At 26.5% G+C, this 25,883-nt stretch overlaps 1 protein-coding gene across 5 annotated transcripts in view; it reads left to right on the forward strand.

Moving 5' to 3' along the window:
* The window catches only part of LOC145255718 (tektin-1-like), a 58,483-nt gene extending 37,697 nt beyond the window's left edge, over nt 1-20,786 (forward strand). For all 5 annotated transcript variants that reach the window (XM_080114313.1, XM_080114315.1, XM_080114316.1 and 2 more), the window contains 2 exons: nt 4,592-4,817; nt 20,301-20,786. In XM_080114313.1, coding sequence (XP_079970439.1) covers nt 4,592-4,817; nt 20,301-20,657 — 583 coding nt within the window. In that variant the 3' untranslated portion in view covers nt 20,658-20,786. The remainder of the gene's footprint in view (nt 1-4,591; nt 4,818-20,300) is intronic.
* The last annotated feature ends 5,097 nt before the right edge of the window (nt 20,787-25,883 follow it).

Consider the following 25,883-nt stretch of genomic DNA (forward strand, 5'->3'; position numbering starts at 1 on the left):
AATTTTAAGTTTAGAATAGCAGTCAGATGATTGGGATCTATTTCCTTTTATATGTACGCACAATCTCTTACTGTAATTTCATTCACTAAGTGCATGTGCACATGACTTTCAGCCATTTTTGTTTCCATCAAAATATTTGGCGCTAAAATATAATTCAGTTCCAGTTGAGACATCAATGTAGATAAATGTGGCATGCACTCTCATCTCTTGTCACAACTAATGAGAGGTAGGAATAGACTTGGACTCAATTATATTTCTACTTTAATATGCGCCTGTCGAACCAACTTGCCTTACAATCTTATATTCCTATTTTCTATTCTGTTCGGCAATACTATTAAATAACATTTGATTTAACTGTAGAGAAAATGTTGGTATTTTTATATGGAATTTTGGTGATCTTTTCTTCTTCATCTCAAGCAAACCGTCACATAAATACAGATGCTACAACAAAATGGCTATCTCTTGTCTTTGGTAAAAATCTCATCTTCAACAACTCAGTGTCATAGCTAAGGGAGTGGCAGGGGCATATCACCCCAGATGCCACCACAGGAGGAGTAACACAATATCACCCCAAACAAAATTTTTCAACCAGGCTAAGGTGCCAAAAAGTCTGAAAATAGTGGTGGAGACATAGGGTTTTGCAGGCAGGCATATGACTCCTCCTCAGAATTAATTTATGATTTCCCTCCCCAGTTTTTCCTCTAGTCAGAAATTTTCTAATAAATTGTCAGGGAATTTGTGAGTAGGAAAAATAGCAATGTCTTCAGCTTTCATATATTTCAGTTGCTAAAATCTTGGTTACTAACAAGAAACATTGTTGTAACATTTTATCGGATGATGTGGCATTTTAACTCTGCATCATTAATAACAATGAAGCAAAATATGAGGCCAAAAGTGCAACAATTTCAGTTTTGTATCAATTCGCTGTTATACAGTTTTCCATCTTCTTTTTATTTTTATTTTATTTTTTACATTTACAAAGGAGTCACCACTTATCTCCCGGGGGCCACTTGAGGATAAGGGTTAATGAGTATACAGTAATCAGTAGGACAATATCGTAGTAATCATTAGTAGTTGAAATTTAGTAAATTGGATTACTTAAGGGAACAGCTCATCAAGAACTTGCTTACGCTGGACTTGAAGATAACCATATTGTAGTCAGTTGGAAAGCAGGAAAACGGAACAGAGTTCCACAAACAAAAAACAGAAAGAAGCTTTGTTCATGGAATCTACATTTAGGTTTAGGCACTGATAAAGAGTGGGGGAAATTATTGATAGTGGTTTCAGCTAGACGAATGTTTTTCGTGAAAGTTTGGCAGGGGGGGGGACCACAGATTGGAGCTCAGATAAGCACTTGCCATGAAAATAACAATAAAATAGAGACAAACTCACAACGTCTCTTCTGTGGGAAAGAGGTTGAAGGGAAGAGAAAGGGGCATCCCCTACTAGGCTACAAAGTCTATTTTGAACTTTGTCGAAGCATGATAAGAGTTTTCCAGCAGCTCCTGCCCAGATGTGGCAACAGTACTTTTGACTATATCTATTGCAGTTTATCTATTGCAGTTTATCATCTAGTGGGTATGAGTCATAGCTATATCTTACACTGATTCTAAGATTCTTTCTGACAATGTGTTTCTGTGGCTTTGTGTGAAAGTAGTTTCTCCAAAATGAAACTCATAAAAAATGATCTCCGGTCAACCATGAACCAGTTGAGGCAGTCGAATCTGGCCGTGCTGTCCATTGAAAACCAGCTTACAAGACAAATAGATTTTGACAATGTCATTGACCAATTTGTCACAATAAATACAAGAAAACATTCTAAACCATTGTATCTTTTGTGTATTGCCGTGTTTTGTATTTAGTTGTTCTGAAAGTGAACAATTGCATTTAAAAAATCTTTTGATTTGAACCGATTATTTTGTGATATTGGATAACATACTGGTCAGTAGAGTAAATTAGAGGTAGAGCATGTATGAAAATTTAGCTACAGATAACATTTCAGCATTGGGTGAATTTGTGTTTTATTGGAGTGACGTTTGAGTGGAGTGGACCACCCCAGGTGATGTTTACTCTACCTATGCCTCTGCATCAACTCCCCTTTTATAGATCTGTTCTGCTTTAAAATAGCAGATTAAAACCTATTAGAATAACTGCAATGAGATAAGTCAACTTAGACAGAGTGTTAGTGTGTGCTAATAATTAGGGTTATGACAAGAGAATATTCTTATCATTGTTTTGACTCTCGAGTATATATACGACACAGACTCAGTTAATCAATCGAGAACCACATCATTTTATATAAAAGTATATAAGATATTAACTGATATATACTCAAAATAATGCAAAAAATATTCTCTTATCATAGCCCTACTAATAATGTCTTGGTTAACCATTAAATTAATAGTAGGTTGAGAGATGATAACCAGTTTGTGTGCAAGAAGTGTTAAGAGAATGGTGACAGATGAGAAGTCAAATATGGAGAAAATATTGTTGGGGAGCCTGTCGACAAATTTCTCTTGGTGATATCATTGGAGCAGATGCTGGTGTAATTGCGAGAGTGAAAAGAATAAATTCAGTCAACTGCTGTTAATTATTAACCAACGAAACATTATTAACCAAAGAAACATTATTAACCAACGAAACATTATAAATCAACATAACATTATTAACCAACAAAACATTATAAACCAACATAACATTATTAACCAACGAAACATTATTAACCAAAGAAACATTATTAACCAACAAAACATTATAAACCAACGAAACATTATAAATCAACATAAAATTATTAACCAACAAAACATTATTAACCAAAGAAACATTATTAACCAACAAAACATTATAAACCAACGAAACATTATAAATCAACATAACATTATTAACCAACAAAACATTATAAACCAACATAACATTATTAACCAACGAAACATTATTAACCAAAGAAACATTATTAACCAACAAAACATTATAAACCAACGAAACATTATAAATCAACATAAAATTATTAACCAACAAAACATTATAAATCAACGAAATATTATTAACCAACAAAACATTATAAACCAAAGAAACATTATTACCAAAGAAACATTATTAACCAACGAAACATTATTAACCAACAAAACATTATAAACCAACAAAACATTATAAACCAACATAACATTATTAACCAATGAAACATTATTAACCAACATAACATTATTAACCAACAAAACATTATAAACCAACATAACATTATTAACCAATGAAACATTATTAACCAATGAAACATTATTAACCAACATACCATTATTAACAAACAAAACATTATAAACCAACGAAAAATTATAAAACAATGTAACATTATTAACCAATGAAACATTATAAACCAGTGAAACATTATTAACTAACAAAACATTATTAACCAACAAAACATTATAAACCAACAAAACATTATTAACCAATAAAACATTATTAACCAACAAAACATTATAAACCAAAAAAACATTATTAACCAACAAAACATTATTAACCAATAAAACATTATTAACCAACAAAACATTATTGCTGTTGACCAAGAGAAGAGTCTATCAGGTGTGTGTACGCAGTGTAATCTTGTATGGAAGTAAAACTTGATTATTGAGGACATGGACAGAAATGATAAGAGAATGAATATGATGGATGTGTGATATGAGTGTTGAAGACAACTTTAGATGGAGAACAGTTTATGTAGCAGGGTTAGCTAGCAAGGGAAAGTCAAGGAAAACATAGAAGGAAATGATAAGGATTGTTTTGAGAGAAAGATGGATAAATAATGACCTGGCCAAAGATTATTTACGTTGGAAGTCAATTTCTAAAAGCCATCAAACTCATACCAATATGTCAAACAAATGTTAAACCGAATATGATGATGATGATGATGATTACTACTAGTAGTATAGATTCTGAAATAGATAAACCAAGTCTGAATTCTATCGCATCTATTTTATAAACCTACATAATAGTACTTTTGAGGAAGGTATTAACCCCACTTCCCTCAATTATAAGTAAAATAGCAGTGTATAATAAATCGTTTTTATAGAATTGAATATTTTGGATAAAAGTGCTTTCTTCTTATTAGAGAGCATCTCTTTAACTAATCATGAATGTAATCTGTATACAAATTATAATATACTAATTCATTCTTTTAATAAGAAAGAATAGACAAAAGAGAATAATACACAAATAAGTATTACCTGACGAGGAATGAATCAGAGAGAGAGGTGAGATCTTATTCATATCTTATGAAAATTAAATGATAGCATTGCACTTGTGTGTCCGCTACTCATTATGTCCTCTTCTACGGGTTAGAAACAGGGTTAGGTGAGGCTTAACAAATCCAGAACGATAGAAGAAGTTCTCTCTGATCTACAAAAAATGCCTAGGTAGCTACATTTCCTAGTAGGGCCGCCTCAGGTGATTAGCAATGAACTAACTACTTCTGAAAGAAAGAAGGTAAAGCCTGGGAGAGTGGATCTCCTAAACCCATACTTTGGCCTGATAGCATCTCAGACTGATTGTTGAGAACATATCTGCATCGATTGTTTGTACTTGACAATTTCTCTTTCAGGTTGTCTGTCTCTCTACATGAATGGCAAGAATTCACAAACGATATAATCCAAAATGCCGAACGAGAACGGGAATTGTCAGCAAGTCTGCGTTCCATGATTGATAGTATCTTGCAACAGACGGCCAATGATATGAAGAAACAGTGTGAAGCTGTGAACTTTGCATTTGAATGCAGAATTAGTGAAACGAGGGACACCAAACAGAAACTGGAAGATAATCTTAACAAAGTAAGTTTGTTTTAATTTTTTGCATGTTTATGAAAATATCAATGGGTCAAAACATGTTTTTTTCTCTTCATTGAAACACTAGTGTTATTGAAACATTTATCCAATCTAAAAATAATCAACAAGTGATGAAAATATTTTTAAAAAATTGAAAATAAAACGAATAAAATGTGTGGGGTCCATCTGTGATCACCACAACTTTCTTTTATTTTACTATTGGGTCACCACTTATCAAGACGAAAATGCACTTGATGATATGGGGTTAATTAGACAGAAATGATTGTCAGATGAAAAATGATGAACACTATGGGAGTACTAACATTGATCAATAGTATAAACTAATTATTATGTTACTTATAGAACAAGAATTTGTTGACCTTAGACTTGAAAATGACCAAGTTGTAGTTGGCAGGGAATCAAACCTTCAGTAATGTGTTACATGAATTGATTACAACTTTAAGTTGACTTGGGGAAGGGAAAGCCAATGAATGTATCGTTAGATATTAGCCAAAAATTCACATTAATTTTCAGCATCCTGGAAACAAACCAGAGGTTTCCAATGTTCATCAACAAATCATTCATGTAGCTAAATTTTAACAATTAATGGATTATCTGTACAAACGATTTGTATAACGTGTGTGACTGCTAAAGTGATTGTGGAACAAAGAAAACAGACAATTTGTATGGATGTTTATAAACTTTTCCCTTTCAACAAAGGTTTTGGATAGGATAAACCTTATATATGAGTTTAAATGTTCATTGGGAGTGAAGGAAAAGAAAACATACATGGGCTTAACTAGCATGACCTTGTCCAGGAGGTTAACCATGCATCTTTCTAACAACAGCACTCTTGCTTAACACCTTACTAACCAACATTCTTGTATCTGCTCTCAATTTCAAAGACGTTTTACTAAAAATACATTTATTTTTGAATATACTAAAAATACATTTATTTTTGAATATACTAAAAATGCATTTATTTTTGAATATACTAAAAATACATGTATTTTTGAATATACTAAAAATACATGTATTTTTGAATATACTAAAAATACATGTATTTTTGAATATACTAAAAATACATTTATTTTTGAATATACTAAAAATACATTTATTTTTGAATATACTAAAAATACATGTATTTTTGAATATACTAAAAATACATGTATTTTTGAATATACTAAAAATACATGTATTTTTGAATATACTAAAAATACATGTATTTTTGAATATACTAAAAATACATTTATTTTTGAATATACTAAAAATACATTTATTTTTGAATATACTAAAAATACATGTATTTTTGAATATACTAAAAATACATGTATTTTTGAATATACTAAAAATACATGTATTTTTGAATATACTAAAAATACATGTATTTTTGAATATACTAAAAATACATGTATTTTTGAATATACTAAAAATACATTTATTTTTGAATATACTAAAAATACATGTATTTTTGAATATACAAAAAATACATGTATTTTTGAATATACTAAAAATACATTTATTTTTGAATATACTAAAAATACATTTATTTTTGAATATACTAAAAATACATTTATTTTTGAATATACTAAAAATACATGTATTTTTGAATATACTAAAAATACATTTATTTTTGAATATACTAAAAATAACTTTATTTTTGAATATACTAAAAATACATGTATTTTTGAATATACTAAAAATACATGTATTTTTGAATATACTAAAAATACATTTATTTTTGAATATACTAAAAATACATGTATTTTTGAATATACTAAAAATACATTTATTTTTGAATATACTAAAAATACATTTATTTTTGAATATACTAAAAATACATTTATTTTTGAATATACTAAAAATACATGTATTTTTGAATATACTAAAAATACATTTATTTTTGAATATACTAAAAATACATTTATTTTTGAATATACTAAAAATACATGTATTTTTGAATATACTAAAAATAGATTTATTTTTGAATATACTAAAAATACATTTATTTTTGAATATACTAAAAATACATGTATTTTTGAATATACTAAAAATACATTTATTTTTGAATATACTAAAAATACATTTATTTTTGAATATAATAAAAATACATGTATTTTTGAATATACTAAAAATACATGTATTTTTGAATATACTAAAAATACATTTATTTTTGAATATACTAAAAATACATTTATTTTTGAATATACTAAAAATACATGTATTTTTGAATATACTAAAAATACATGTATTTTTGAATATACTAAAAATACATTTATTTTTGAATATACTAAAAATACATGTATTTTTGAATATACTAAAAATACATGTATTTTTGAATATACTAAAAATACATTTATTTTTGAATATACTAAAAATACATGTATTTTTGAATATACTAAAAATACATTTATTTTTGAATATACTAATAATACATTTATTTTTGAATATACTAAAAATACATTTTTTTTTGAATATACTAAAAATACATTTATTTTTGAATATACTAAAAATACATGTATTTTTGAATATACTAAAAATACATGTATTTTTGAATATACTAAAAATACATTTATTTATAATATACTAAAAATACATGTATTTTTGAATATACTAAAAATACATGTATTTTTGAATATACTAAAAATACATTTATTTTTGAATATACTAAAAATACATTTATTTTTGAATATACTAAAAATACATGTATTTTTGAATATACTAAAAATACATTTATTTTTGAATATACTAAAAATACATGTATTTTTGAATATACTAAAAATACATGTATTTTTGAATATACTAAAAATACATGTATTTTTGAATATACTAAAAATACATGTATTTTTGAATATACTAAAAATACATGTATTTTTGAATATACTAAAAATACATTTATTTTTGAATATACTAAAAATACATGTATTTTTGAATATACTAAAAATACATTTATTTTTGAATATACTAAAAATACATGTATTTTTGAATATACTAAAAACACATGTATTTTTGAATATACTAAAAATACATGTATTTTTGAATATACTAAAAATACATGTATTTTTGAATATACTAAAAATACATTTATTTTTGAATATACAAAAAATACATGTATTTTTGAATATACTAAAAATACATTTATATTTGAATATACTAAAAACACATGTATTTTTGAATATACTAAAAACACATGTATTTTTGAATATACTAAAAACACATTTATTTTTGAATATACTAAAAATACATTTATTTTTGAATATACTAAAAATACATTTATTTTTGAATATACTAAAAATACATTTATTTTTGAATATACTAAAAATACATTTATTTTTGAATATACTAAAAATACATTTATTTTTGAATATACTAAAAACACATGTATTTTTGAATATACTAAAAATACATTTATTTTTGAATATACTAAAAATACATTTATTTTTGAATATACTAAAAATACATGTATTTTTGAATATACTAAAAATACATTTATTTTTGAATATACTAAAAATACATTTATTTTTGAATATACTAAAAATACATTTATTTTTGAATATACTAAAAATACATTTATTTTTGAATATACTAAAAATACATGTATTTTTGAATATACTAAAAATACATTTATTTTTGAATATACTAAAAATACATTTATTTTTGAATATACTAAAAATACATTTATTTTTGAATATACTAAAAATACATGTATTTTTGAATATACTAAAAATACATGTATTTTTGAATATACTAAAAATACATTTATTTTTGAATATACTAAAAATACATTTATTTTTGAATATACTAAAAATACATTTATTTTTGAATATACTAAAAATACATTTATTTTTGAATATACTAAAAATACATGTATTTTTGAATATACTAAAAATACATTTATTTTGGAATATACTAAAAATACATTTATTTTTGAATATACTAAAAATACATTTATTTTTGAATATACTAAAAATACATTTATTTTTTAATATACTAAAATACATTTATTTTTGAATATACTAAAAATACATGTATTTTTGAATATACTAAAAATACATTTATTTTTGAATATACTAAAAACGCATGTATTTTTGAATATACTAAAAATACATTTATTTTTGAATATACTAAAAATACATTTATTTTTGAATATACTAAAAATACATTTATTTTTGAATATACTAAAAATACATTTATTTTTGAATATACTAAAAATACATTTATTTTTGAATATACTAAAAATACATTTATTTTTGAATATACTAAAAATACATGTATTTTTGAATATACTAAAAATACATTGATTTATAATATACTAAAAATACATGTATTTTTGAATATACTAAAAATACATGTATTTTTGAATATACTAAAAATACATTTATTTTTGAATATACTAAAAATACATTTTTTTTTGAATATACTAAAAATACATTTATTTTTGAATATACTAAAAATACATGTATTTTTGAATATACTAAAAATACATGTATTTTTGAATATACTAAAAATACATGTATTTTTGAATATACTAAAAATACATGTATTTTTGAATATACTAAAAATACATTTATTTTTGAATATACTAAAAATACATGTATTTTTGAATATACTAAAAATACATGTATTTTTTAATATACTAAAAATACATGTATTTTTGAATATACTAAAAATACATTTATTTTTGAATATTCTAAAAACACATGTATTTTTGAATATACTAAAAATACATGTATTTTTGAATATACTAAAAATACATTGATTTATAATATACTAAAAATACATGTATTTTTGAATATACTAAAAATACATGTATTTTTGAATATACTAAAAATACATTTATTTTTGAATATACTAAAAATACATTTTTTTTTAATATACTAAAAATACATTTATTTTTGAATATACTAAAAATACATTTATTTTTGAATATACTAAAAATACATGTATTTTTGAATATACTAAAAATACATGTATTTTTGAATATACTAAAAATACATGTATTTTTTAATATACTAAAAATACATTTATTTTTGAATATACTAAAAATACATGTATTTTTGAATATACTAAAAATACATGTATTTTTGAATATACTAAAAATACATGTATTTTTGAATATACTAAAAATACATGTATTTTTGAATATACTTAAAATACATGTATTTTTGAATATACTAAAAATACATGTATTTTTGAATATACTAAAAACACATGTATTTTTGAATATACTAAAAATACATGTATTTTTGAATATACTAAAAATACATTTATTTTTGAATATACTAAAAATACGTGTATTTTTGAATATACTAAAAATACATTTATTTTTGAATATACTAAAAATACATGTATTTTTGAATATACTAAAAATACATTTATTTTTGAATATACTAAAAATACATTTATTTTTGAATATACTAAAAATACATGTATTTTTGAATATACTAAAAATACATGTATTTTTGAATATACTAAAAATACATGTATTTTTGAATATACTAAAAATACATTTATTTTTGAATATACTAAAAATACATTTATTTTTGAATATACTAAAAATACATTTATTTTTGAATATACTAAAAATACATGTATTTTTGAATATACTAAAAATAACTTTATTTTTGAATATACTAAAAATAACTTTATTTTTGAATATACTAAAAATACATGTATTTTTGAATATACTAAAAATACATTTATTTTTGAATATACTAAAAATACATTTATTTTTTAATATACTAAAATACATTTATTTTTGAATATACTAAAAATACATGTATTTTTGAATATACTAAAAATACATTTATTTTTGAATATACTAAAAACACATGTATTTTTGAATATACTAAAAATACATTTATTTTTGAATATACTAAAAATACATTTATTTTTGAATATACTAAAAATACATTTATTTTTGAATATACTAAAAATACATTTATTTTTGAATATACTAAAAATACATTTATTTTTGAATATACTAAAAATACATTTATTTTTGAATATACTAAAAATACATGTATTTTTGAATATACTAAAAATACATTGATTTATAATATACTAAAAATACATGTATTTTTGAATATACTAAAAATACATGTATTTTTGAATATACTAAAAATACATTTATTTTTGAATATACTAAAAATACATTTATTTTTGAATATACTAAAAATACATTTATTTTTGAATATACTAAAAATACATGTATTTTTGAATATACTAAAAATACATGTATTTTTGAATATACTAAAAATACATTTATTTTTGAATATACTAAAAATACATTTATTTTTGAATATACTAAAAATACATGTATTTTTGAATATACTAAAAATACATGTATTTTTGAATATACTAAAAATACATGTATTTTTGAATATACTAAAAATACATTTATTTTTGAATATACTAAAAACACATGTATTTTTGAATATACTAAAAATACATGTATTTTTGAATATACTAAAAATAACTTTATTTTTGAATATACTAAAAATACATGTATTTTTGAATATACTAAAAATACATGTATTTTTGAATATACTAAAAATACATGTATTTTTGAATATACTAAAAATACATTTATTTTTGAATATACTAAAAATACATTTATTTTTGAAGATACTAAAAATACATGTATTTTTGAATATACTAAACATACATGTATTTTTGAATATACTAAAAATACATGTATTTTTGAATATACTAAAAATACATGTATTTTTGAATATACTAAAAACACATGTATTTTTGAATATACTAAAAATACATGTATTTTTGAATATACTAAAAATACATTTATTTTTGAATATACTAAAAATACGTGTATTTTTGAATATACTAAAAATACATGTATTTTTGAATATACTAAAAATACATTTATTTTTGAATATACTAAAAATACATTTATTTTTGAATATACTAAAAATACATGTATTTTTGAATATACTAAAAATACATGTATTTTTGAATATACTAAAAATACATGTATTTTTGAATATACTAAAAATACATGTATTTTTGAATATACTAAAAATACATGTATTTTTGAATATACTAAAAATACATTTATTTTTGAATATACTAAAAATACATTTATTTTTGAATATACTAAAAATACATGTATTTTTGAATATACTAAAAATACATTTATTTTTGAATATACTAAAAATACATTTATTTTTGAATATACTAAAAATACATGTATTTTTGAATATACTAAAAATACATGTATTTTTGAATATACTAAAAATACATTTATTTTTGAATATACTAAAAATACATTTATTTTTGAATATACTAAAAATACATTTATTTTTGAATATACTAAAAATACATGTATTTTTGAATATACTAAAAATACATTTATTTTTGAATATACTAAAAATACATGTATTTTTGAATATACTAAAAATACATGTATTTTTGAATATACTAAAAATACATTTATTTTTGAATATACTAAAAATACATGTATTTTTGAATATACTAAAAATACATTTATTTTTGAATATACTAAAAATACATTTATTTTTGAATATACTAAAAATACATTTATTTTTGAATATACTAAAAATACATGTATTTTTGAATATACTAAAAATACATGTATTTTTGAATATACTAAAAATACATGTATTTTTGAATATACTAAAAATACATTTATTTATAATATACTAAAAATACATGTATTTTTGAATATACTAAAAATACATGTATTTTTGAATATACTAAAAATACATTTATTTTTGAATATACTAAAAATACATTTATTTTTGAATATACTAAAAATACATGTATTTTTGAATATACTAAAAATACATTTATTTTTGAATATACTAAAAATACATGTATTTTTGAATATACTAAAAATACATGTATTTTTGAATATACTAAAAATACATGTATTTTTGAATATACTAAAAATACATGTATTTTTGAATATACTAAAAATACATGTATTTTTGAATATACTAAAAATACATTTATTTTTGAATATACTAAAAATACATGTATTTTTGAATATACTAAAAATACATTTATTTTTGAATATACTAAAAACACATGTATTTTTGAATATACTAAAAACACATGTATTTTTGAATATACTAAAAATACATGTATTTTTGAATATACTAAAAATACATTTATTTTTGAATATACTAAAAATACATGTATTTTTGAATATACTAAAAATACATGTATTTTTGAATATACTAAAAATACATGTATTTTTGAATATACTAAAAATACATGTATTTTTGAATATACTAAAAATACATGTATTTTTGAATATACTAAAAATACATGTATTTTTGAATATACTAAAAATACATGTATTTTTGAATATACTAAAAATACATTTATTTTTGAATATACTAAAAATACATTTATTTTTGAATATACTAAAAACACATGTATTTTTGAATATACTAAAAATACATGTATTTTTGAATATACTAAAAATACATGTATTTTTGAATATACTAAAAATACATGTATTTTTGAATATACTAAAAATACATTTATTTTTGAATATACTAAAAATACATGTATTTTTGAATATACTAAAAATACATTTATTTTTGAATATACTAAAAATACATGTATTTTTGAATATACTAAAAATACATTTATTTTTGAATATACTAAAAATACATTTATTTTTGAATATACTAAAAACACATGTATTTTTGAATATACTAAAAACACATTTATTTTTGAATATACTAAAAATACATTTATTTTTGAATATACTAAAAATACATTTATTTTTGAATATACTAAAAATACATGTATTTTTGAATATACTAAAAATACATTTATTTTTGAATATACTAAAAATACATTTATTTTTGAATATACTAAAAACACATGTATTTTTGAATATACTAAAAATACATGTATTTTTGAATATACTAAAAATACATTTATTTTTGAATATACTAAAAATACATTTATTTTTGAATATACTAAAAATACATGTAGTTTTGAATATACTAAAAATACATGTATTTTTGAATATACTAAAAATACATTTATTTTTGAATATACTAAAAACACATGTATGTTTGAATATACTAAAAATACATGTATTTTTGAATATACTAAAATACATTTATTTTTGAATATACTAAAAATACATTTATTTTTGAATATACTAAAAATACATTTATTTTTGAATATACTAAAAATACATTTATTTTTGAATATACTAAAAATACATGTATTTTTGAATATACTTAAAATACATTTATTTTTGAATATACTAAAAATACATGTATTTTTGAATATACTAAAAATACATTTATTTTTGAATATACTAAAAATACATTTATTTTTGAATATACTAAAAATACATTTATTTTTGAATATACTAAAAATACATGTATTTTTGAATATACTAAAAACACATGTATTTGTGAATATACTAAAAACACATGTATTTTTGAATATACTAAAAATACATGTATTTTTGAATATACTAAAAATACATGTATTTTTGAATATACTAAAAATACATTTATTTTTGAATATACTAAAAATACATTTATTTTTGAATATACTAAAAATACATTTATTTTTGAATATACTAAAAATACATGTATTTTTGAATATACTAAAAATACATTTATTTTTGAATATACTAAAAATACATTTATTTTTGAATATACTAAAAATACATTTATTTTTGAATATACTAAAAATACATGTATTTTTGAATATACTAAAAATACATGTATTTTTGAATATACTAAAAATACATGTATTTTTGAATATACTAAAAATACATGTATTTTTGAATATACTAAAAATACATGTATTTTTGAATATACTAAAAATACATTTATTTTTGAATATACTAAAAATACATTTATTTTTGAATATACTAAAAATACATTTATTTTTGAATATACTAAAAATACATGTATTTTTGAATATACTAAAAATACATGTATTTTTGAATATACTAAAAATACATGTATTTTTGAATATACTAAAAATACATGTATTTTTGAATATACTAAAAATACATTTATTTTTGAATATACTAAAAATACATGTATTTTTGAATATACTAAAAATACATTTATTTTTGAATATACTAAAAGTACATTTATTTTTGAATATACTAAAAATACATGTATTTTTGTAATATACTAAAAATACATGTATTTTTGAATATACTAAAAATACATGTATTTTTGAATATACTAAAAATACATGTATTTTTGAATATACTAAAAATACATGTATTTTTGAATATACTAAAAATACATGTATTTTTGAATATACTAAAAATACATGTATTTTTGAATATACTAAAAATACATGTATTTTTGAATATACTAAAAATACATGTATTTTTGAATATACTAAAAATACATTTATTTTTGAATATACTAAAAATACATGTATTTTTGAATATACTAAAAATACATGTATTTTTGAATATACTAAAAACAAGTAAAAACGTTGTATACTAGAAGAATTACTAATTAAAGCAAAAAAAACGAAATATTAATAAAATGAATTTCAATAACAGCGATAACATTCTTAAATGCTTTTAAAAGTAACAGAGTACCTATTAATATGTGATTTACCGGAAAGAAAAAAATCACCTTGATAAATATCCTAACATCTTTACTGTTAACCATCCCTGATGATGGATCTGGATGGATGTGAAAGTATTTGGGTCAAAAGTGACTATGGCAGTTACATTAATCAGTTCTTAGCGAAAATAAGAAAACTAAAAGGCAATAATTGTCTTTAGTATTTAATGAAACATGCCGCTAACATTATCTATCCATCTATCTATCTATCTATCTATCTATCTATCTATCTATATATATATATATATATATATATATATATATATATATATATATATATTAGGTTAGGAGTGAATCCTGTACATACAAGCATATAAATATATAAACTGTCTATGTAAATTGTCTATACTCTTTAAACATATTATCTTCTATAATATAAAGCTGAATGTCTGTGTGTGTGTGTGTGTGTGTGTGTGTGTGTGTGTGTGTGTGTGTGTGTGTCTGGTCACGAATAGGTTCCTATATGGTTGACTATTTTAAAAAACTGATTACATATAATGATAGAAAATGTATCGAGACACAGGAATGGGTATGTTTGATCTGGCAGAACGGTGGTTCATTAAAATTGTGGGGTCTGTGTTCGCGCCTGATTCACAAAATATGGAAATAAAAATTAAAAAATTAAAAAAAACGTTTACAAGTGTTTTTGATATAGATGTACATAATAATACTTTGATAAGTATGTTTTAACTTAAATAGGGATGGTATAATAAAATTGTGGGGTCTGCGTTCGTGCCTGGCCTCCATATAATGGAAATAGACACAAACTTTAATAAAGACTTTTCATATCTATCTGCGTAAGTATACTTTGATAATTATGTTTCAGTTTGAAGAAATATGGTATAATAAAATTATGGGGTGTTCGTTCGCACATGCTCTCCATAGAATGGAAATATGTCACAAAGTTTAACAAGGTTTTTTTAATATGGATCCACAGAATATTGTGATAAGTGTTTCAGTGTGAACAGGTATGGTATAATAAATTATGGGGTTTATCTATTTTATTTTTACTTTCATCATATTTTGCTTTGGTTTTGATACCCCCAAATTCGAAGTTATCTCTTTATAACCCTTCCTTTTCATAACCTATCATACTTTCATAAATCAGAGTCCATTTTCTGTAGGCTGTTTTTGAACCCAGTCAATGACGGGTACTTTTGCTAGTATATATATATATATATATATATATGTTTAAAGAGTATAGACAATTTATATGTGGATATCTTTTTGTCGATCCTTTCTAGACACATGATCAATATTTGAGATTAAAGGTGGAACTGCCAAATGATCCATCTTGGATTTGTTAGGTATTAAGTAAAGAACATACGTTCTTAAATTTTATTTTATTTCGGACTATTAGTCTCATCTTATCTTTTTATTGGTGCACAACGTTTCGGCCAACTTCCTCTGGCCTTCGTCAGGTGGTAACCGCGACGGATAGGAACTTCGAATCTCCTACTGCATTCTCAGCCATCACTGCCATCCGTAGTTGTTGTCGTCTCACCACATTTTTGACCAATTACCTCTGGCACGCTTTGGGTGGGATTGAAACCGCTATCTTCAGACAATGTTCATCTGGAAGCGTAGAGATTCAACGTCTCTATCAACTGCGCCACGGGCCCCGAAGGGCGATCAAGGTTGGATTCTTTGATCTTATAAATCCACATTTATTTATTATCTGATCTTCCATAGTCGGGTCCGTACCGATTGGTATATATATATATATATTATTCCTTATTGGAATTTTTATTTTTGAGATGAGCATTGTATGTTAATTTTATTTTATTTCGGACTATTAGTCTCATCTTATCTTTTTATTGGTGCACAACGTTTCGGCCAACTTCCTCTGGCCTTCGTCAGGTGGTAACCGCGACGGATAGGAACTTCGAATCTCCTACTGCATTCTCAGCCATCCGTAGTTGTTGTCGTCTCACCACATTTTTGACCAATTACCTCTGGCACGCTTTGGGTGGGATTGAAACCGCTATCTTCAGTGGTGAGACGACAACAACTACGGATGGCAGTGATGGCTGAGAATGCAGTAGGAGATTCGAAGTTCCTATCCGTCGCGGTTACCACCTGACGAAGGCCAGAGGAAGTTGGCCGAAACGTTGTGCACCAATAAAAAGATAAGATGAGACTAATAGTCCGAAATAAAATAAAATTAACATACAATGCTCATCTCAAAAATAAAAATTCCAATAAGGAATAATATATATATATATACGTTCTTAAATGTTTAAATGGTGGTTTTGGCAGAAATGGTTAAGCATCTTCAGAAACGTAATACCATGAAACTTTGTTCTCATATTAATAGATTACTAGTATTAAAAGTATTTAAGGTTTTCATTGTTTTTTATTTATTTATTTATTTGCAGACTATTATCCTCACCTTTTTTTCTATAGTTGTTGTTTCATGATGTTTCAGCCAAGTATTCATCTGGCCTTTGTCAGGTTATTAATCACGACAAGATAGGACCCAAGATCAGATAACAAAAAACGTGGATTTATAAGACCAAAAATTCCAACCTTAATCACCTTTTGGAGCCCATGTCACAGTGGATAGAAACATTCAATCTCTACAGTTCCAGGTGAGCATTGTCTGAAGATAGCGGTTTCAATCCTACCCAAAGCCAGAGGATTAGTTGACTAAGTTACGACAACAACTATAGAAGGCAGTAATTACTGAAGATACAGTTGAAGATTCAGCATTCCTATCCCGTCACGGTTCACAACCAGGCCAGAGGAATAGTTGGTTGAAACGTTGAAGGCCAGAGGAATAGTTGGTCGAAACGTCGTGAAACAACAACTATAAAAACTATAAAAGATGAGGATAATGGTCCACAAATGAAAAATATATATATATATACAAATGAAATATATATATATATATATATATATATATATATACAAATAAAAAATATATATATATACAAATTACAAATATATATATATATATACAAATTACAAATATATATATACAAATTACTCATCTCAAAAGAATTTCAATAATTAAATAATATATTTTCATTTTTATCAAAATTTATTTTATTAATGGGTGACTTTTTACTTTTACTGTTTTCATATTATAAATATGGCTGTATTATCCATGAGAATTTTCACAGGGTACCCAACCGGTTCAGTAAGATCATCATCCAGTTTTAGTCTGAAATCTGAACATTCATCAGACAACTTGAAAGGATCAAAGAGAAACGATGCAGAGATAAATTGTCTGTATTATTTAACCAAATATGTCTAGAAAAAAATGTTACTTAAACATAATTTTTGACTTGTGACAAGATTCCCAATTAAGTATGACCCCCACACAACCTCAACAAGAAAGTTTTATATCCTAATATTAATGACATTTAAAGTTGAATTAGACAAAATTTTATAAAAGTCCATAATTTGTGCCAATTCTTGTCATTTTTCGAGTCACTAATGGAAGCTTAAGTCATGTAAATTCTATTTTTGGACAGTTCAAGAGTGTCTTTATATTATTAATAGATATTCCAGCTAATCTCAATATTTATAATGTTGGATAAGTTTATATATTTATATGCTTGTGTGTACAGGATTAACTTCTAATCTGATTAATTGAACATTAAGAAATTTGGAATACAGCTGTTACATGTAATGAGGTCTAAATGTGGGTTATCTTTAGTTTCCAAGGAGGAGGTGAAATTTTAACAGCAATCAGTTAATAAATATTCACATTTCAGTTTTATTTGTGCATTCTAAAAGGTTTTTAGGAAGCATCCTATGAACACAACGTCTCATTTGAAATTTCAAACATTGTATTGAGCTTTTATATCTGGTTGGGATTACTATATAAATATTAATATTCATATTCTCTTTAAGTTTACAGGAGCTTTTTGGCTTGTAAACTTAATATGTACTTCTTGATTATCATTTATTTTCCCTATTTCACGTGTAGTGATTGGTAGTCATGTGTGAGAGATAATCCTAACAGATTTGCATGTTTTTATTGAATGCGTTTGTATCAACCTATCTCCTCTCTTTACCAAAACTGGATCTTATGAAAGATTTTGATAACCCTTCTAAGTTGCCAATTAAGGTTTCGGTTTCATAGGATTTTTAAAGATAAAGATCACATCATTTAACTTAATTGAAGAAATTTATCTTTGCAGTTTGCTCTGAGGCCAAATATGTACTCTTCATATCACATTTCTCAGAAATTTTCTTACATTTTTATCCTCTTCCAAAGCCTGTATGAGGTCAGTCCTCATTGGGGGTTCAGTTTCTACTATGTCTTGTACATTAGACCTCACAAAAAGTACAGTGTTGATGTTTGGATGCAAAAAACAATTGGAAGTTATTATATATACATCACTATTTGACAAGCATCAGTAAGTGAAAAGCTTGGAGTTGTTCGATATGTCAGTAAGTGAAGTCAATAACTTTGAATAACGTACACACTATCTATGTCAAGTAAACACTACCTAAAACAACTTGCGAGAGAAAATACACACACACTTACGTGTTCATATCCACACAGCAGCAGGAACTTATCATGCATTGAAAATATTTTAACCAAAATATTTCTGGATTCATTTCACTGTCATACAAATTTAGAAACCCTCTATACTTTCTGATGTTTAGTAAATAAAATGTACATACTTTCTTTGTATTGATGGGCATTGAATTCGCTTCATTATAATTTGATTTTGATTTTTGTAAGATGACATAAAAGTGGTGCTGTTTGGCAAATTAATTTTACCCATTCTGAGACGACTTTTCTTTGAATTTTATAAGATGCCTCTGTATCATATATTTAAAGCAGAGATATTTATAAAATCTACTTTTTTCTTCTATTCTTTCTAAAGAAATGAAATTTTCTTTTATTCAGATTTCGGGACAAATTCTTGAAATGGATGAAAACATTGCAAAACTGAAGATCAGCATCAACAAGAAAGAATGCCCATTGAAACTTTCGGAGACACGTCTTGATGAGCGTACTAAGCGCCCAAACATGGAGTTGTGCCGTGATCCAGTGCAGTATCGTCTCATTGAGGAATCTGGTGAACTACGGCGGTCAATTAGGGAACTGCAGAAGTACCTTGGTCAGTCACAGAGGTCACTAAAGAGCCTCATTCAGAATCAGAGAGAATTGGAAGATGAAATCAGAATCAAATCAAATACATTATTCATAGATGAAGTGGAGTGCATGGGATTGCGGAAAAGTATCCATTATCAGACATTCTAAAATAACAATTGAACAGCGGATGTTATCAGCGGATAGTTTCCTTTTAGATGGTTTGTCATGGTTTTCAACTAAAACGTTCCCTGCTCTTCTTTGAATAAACATCACAGAATAATAAAAACTTGAGTCATGGATTCGTTTATGAGTAAATTTGTTATAGTTGTTGTTGTAGTTCTTCTTCTTCGGGCCAACCCTTCCTCACCGTGATGAGGGTAGTGAAGTAGAGTCAGAACTATGCCGTCTGGAACTTTGCTTTCTGGCAGAGCCATCTTTACTGAACAGATTAAGTACAAAGCGACCCAGCTAACAGGCCTCTGGTGAAAATACAGGAGGTTTCAACATCAGGATCCGTCATCTCTGCCACTGTGTGCAGCGTGGAATTGCAAATACAGTGAAACTGGCAACATTGCTTTTGCATGATTGCATTGTGTGTTCGATCCAAATCTTTCCCAACTTTTATGCAATCACTGAGTCATGCTGTTCTCAGTTCCATGAGTAAATCCTGCAATGTTGCAGCTTAATGAATCGCAACAATCAATGAGAAGGACTTTATGCAGAGCAGACAATCTTCAGATATGATCTTTGCAAACTCTACCTAAGAAGTCTCACTTTAGAAACAAAAAATTAGCATCACCAACATGAATATATTACTGACTAGCAGAACCTGGAAGAATATGGAGTATTGTTGTTATATTTGAGCTGATACATCTTCCACTAGTCTCTCGCTCCTAGACAAGGTTCAAAAGAGAGTCGCCAATCTGATAGGTCCTGAACTGTCAGCTAAACTTCAGCCTCTGTCCCATCGACGAAATGTTGCATCCCTCTGCCTGTTCTACAAGTACTTTAATGGTGAATGCTCTGACAAACTGCAAGCACTTGTGCCCCCTTGACGTAAATACCCCCGACAAACCCGACAAGCAGCAAAATCCCACCCCTTCACAGTAGAGATCCCTAGATGAAAGAGAGCCTTTTACTCCAGTAGTTTCTTCCCCAGAACAGCTAGACTCTGGAATTCCCTTCTGAGTCTCTGCTTCCCCGACTGTACTGACATGCAGAAGTTCAAGTGCAACATGAACCGACATCTTGCTGCCCAACTTCCTACACAGTACCCCTGATGCTTATGTCCCTGATAGTAGCCCCCTACAACAAAGTGGCAATGTGCCTTGTTTGGGGTGAAAATGTAATAAAAAAAAAAAAAAGAACCTGTTAACTGGCGTTGTCCAGTGGAAGTCTGCTCCCCCTCGCAATAAAGTAAACTACAATGGTTGTTGATGGCCACTGCCATCCCTGAATAATTGCGGACACTGGCGGCCGTGGCCAAAATGAAATAACCTGGCTTTCACTGGCGATTAGTAATAGTTTGGTGTGATAACATGCAGGTAATTAAAAAAAAAACAATTAAGGGAATGTGTAAATCAGTATGAATTAATAAAGGTACAAAAACTGGTCCATTTAGAATAATAATGGAAAGTGAAAACAGAAGTTTTAGAAGTTAGAGATTCTCACTGTATATGAACTGTTTAGAGTGATCGAAATCAGTGGTAGCAGTTGTAGCTGTTTCCGTTTGTTGTTCAAGTCTTCCTCTTCTTTTCAACTCTTCCACCAATATTATTAAAGTAAATTCCAGTTTTATGTTGTCTTTTTTTAACGTGTAAAACAAAACAATTACAACTTTTTTTACTTCACTTCTTTGAGTTAAGAACGGCATTCGGAATAGACACCCCCAACATCCCCATGTAAAGAAAGACAACCCATTTTTTTCTGGTGGGGGATGTGGAAAAGTAATTCCTCCAAATTTAACGAGGATAATTGTTGTCAACGTACCCACCTGCAAATGCTACAGAAAGAAAAAAAATTGGGGAGTGGCAGTGTGGTTAGGAGAGAAGTACAAACCTGGCAGCAAGTGAATTACAATGCATAATACAGGTCTGAATATTTCAATAAATACTTGTCTCCGCAAAATTTGATTGAGGTTTTCGTAATCAGCATAGTCGAAAACCTTTAAAAGTAGTCATTCTAAAGATAATTGTGGAGGTGGATCTAATGTACAAATTTATCCCCCCCCCCAAGTTAATGAGTGTGCAAAAACGAAAATCAGTCCAGAAAAGAAATTGAAATAAAATACTCCATCGAATTCAATTCTCTATGTAATGAAATTTACGTTTAAACATTAGCAAAGGTAATCGGTATGAAAAATCAGTAATTGTGGCTAAAACCAGACCCTAACTTGCAAACACGTATGTAGGTCTGTCAATTGGAAGCAAAAAATGGAAAACAGCCAAACAGTTTTACAAAATAGATAAGATATCAACTTAAGTAAACATATTTATATGAGAAAATTAAGGTAACGCAGTGTTGTCCCAGCATAATTTAACAGAAGTTTCAATCCTAACTGTTGATGATACTAAGCATACGAGTATAATGCTTAATTACGTAAAACTTCTACCCAGTCAAGACTTGCTAATTTTAGTAAAGAGTTCTGTTCCAAATTACGTAGATTCCTGAGTTCAACAAGATACACCTGGAGAAGATTGGAGTTTATATCACCCGAGATGCTGTGAAAATAACATTCAAGATCAGAATAGTAGTCCGAATAAACTAACAACACAAAAAAGAAAAAGCCATGAAAAGGAACGAAGAATGTTGTGTAATGTAGCTCTACAGAGACAGACTGACAGTTTTAGCAAATAGATAGATTTCAGTAATGAGGCCTATTGTTAGTAAAGAAATTGTCACTTAACACAGTGCAGGTGAGTGACAGGAAAATATCTGGTTACATCAGGAGCTAAATGAGTACAAAAACATGTACTCATGGGAATGTGATTTGGCAAGATCGACAGGATTTACATTTGGAGAATGAAATTTGGAAGAGAATAAGACAGTTGGTCTCAGTGTAGTGACAAAAAAGTGATTTCTGTGCGCAATGGGGGCAGCACATTCTGGAGAGAACCATGGCTGGCTGTTAGGTTTTTGCTGGATTTTTTTGAAGGGTATGAAGCAGTCCATACCTACAATTAACCATTCCATCAGGTCTGATACTATACAGGACACATTCTTTTTAAACATGGAACACAGGGGTAGATCTGATATAAATGTATGGAAGTTAGAGTATCAATATACTGTACGATGGAGAGGTATGTCTGAGAACTTATTACATTTTGTTTTTATCTTAAGTGATAAAATCCCAGTGGAGACAAGATCCCAGTGGAGACAGAACGGAGGATGAACATAGCTCAGGGCAAGTTGTGAGAAAAAGGTCAAGGAAACTTGCATACTGAGAATTAGTGTCGGACACATGGGTGGGTTTGTGAACAATCCGAGTTAGGTCATAAGCAATGGAGAATCGTGACAGAACCACCTCTCATCACCTTTCTTTTTGGAGTGGGTTAACCATTTCACATTGTGAACATTGAAGTCTCCACAGACGTGAATGTTAGCCAAAGGATAAGTGGACAGGATATGGTAAATTTTCTCCGATATGCTCTTAAAGATAGTAACTCCACTGTTGTGGGGATGAGCAAGGGAAAATATAAATGCAATGGTGTGAGCAAGTGCAACCCAGAAGCACATACAGGATAATTTAGTTGGGTTTTTTTTAGAGATGTCTCTATCACATAGAAAGCCATCTCTAATGTAAGCACATATTTCATGCCCATGGCGATCTTGGAGGTCAGATTTTGATGTCAAGTTAGAGTGTCCTTTAATTATGAACTCATCTAGGGAATAGTCAGTCCAATGCCCGTTTTTTTTAGGAATAATAGGTCTGGTTTGGTCTCCTGTAATTGGGGTTCAACCTCTGGAAAGTTTGAACGTAGACTCCTTATGTTAGTGTATTTTTTCTGGAGACTTTCATGATGGAATTTTTGGGATTTGTCGAACAGGGCGACAGACTTGGTTAGAGCAGAGCAGAGAGAGAAAGTAAGAGATACAAAGAAACGAAGAAATATTTTTTTGTAGCCCATGATAATATGGCATCAAGAAACCCCACCAGAAGCTACTGCATGGTCCAGAATCCATTCACCAAATGGCAGTACAGCAGCCCTAGTACTTTGCTCCTGCTGATATGACGACCTTCTTAGTAGTTAATCCAAGGTTCAGGTCCCTGACTATCAGGTGGATAACATCAACCCAGTTAAAACGTTTACCTCCACACAGCACCCAGCACCAGTAGTGACATGGCTACGAGGATAGACATAGAAACAGAAAATTTCCGACATCTCAGGCGACTGCTCATGCAAAAATACTGCCGCCCTAGAATACAGCTTTTTCTTCTCCCTTTGTCAGAAAAATCGGTTATTCTAAATGAGGACTGGAGGACAAAGTAGGAGAGGCGAGAGTTATGGGAGCTGATGATAATGCATCCACAATGCATTTTGTACTCTCCATTAAAAAAATAATAAGAACAATAATAAGTATTCTGCTTAATATAAGTTCAATTGATATGTTTAGGATAAAGTATAGCAATAAGTTCGCATCTCACTGACTGAAATGAAGAAAGAAAGAAAGAAAGAACTCAGTATGTAATTCTTGCGGCAACTCAGTTGTTGTTCTCGAGTCATTCCCGACTTGAGAGATGAAGCCAAATATTTTATCAAACTATTGAAAAGGAGGTGATTTTTTTTTAGTAGTTATAAACATTGACATATATTTCATTGTAGATTGTAGTCCCTGTGACGTCATTTGGTCATACGATTTCCAGGGTGCATTAATTTCAACAAATTTTTCAACCTCTTTGAGAATTACAGACAGCAGCCAGAGAGTTTCCTGGAACTAACGATCAAGACGTTTACTCTCCCAACAAAGATATTTTCACCAAAGATATTTTGCTGCAAGAAGATTTTCAGCAACCAAACATTTTTGCTTTATTACTTTCTTCACTTTGTTTTTTTGTTTTTATTTCTTTCTTAATTGTCGGTTAACTTCCCCTTAACATGTAGGTCACCCAAATAAATATTTTATAGTTGTTGTTTATAAAAAGGTTTTATTTTCTTTTTTGTTTTATGGTCACTTTATTGTTAAAAATTATAGGAGTTTGCCTATGCTAAAATAAGCTCCTATAACCCTACTTAGAGGGTGATACTAAAATGGTTAGTTTGAACATGTTGATCATGAAGGATCACCATTTAGCAATTGCTGAATTCACCTTATTTCTTGTTTAAATGGATTCTGGTTTGGATGAGATATAGACATGTGTCTTTTAATCTAATAAAACCCACAATAACAATTAAA

This window comes from Euprymna scolopes, chromosome 31 (genome assembly GCF_053919585.1).
Source record: "Euprymna scolopes isolate OS-2025 chromosome 31, ASM5391958v1, whole genome shotgun sequence".
In the NCBI taxonomy this organism is placed as follows: domain Eukaryota; kingdom Metazoa; phylum Mollusca; class Cephalopoda; order Sepiida; family Sepiolidae; genus Euprymna; species Euprymna scolopes.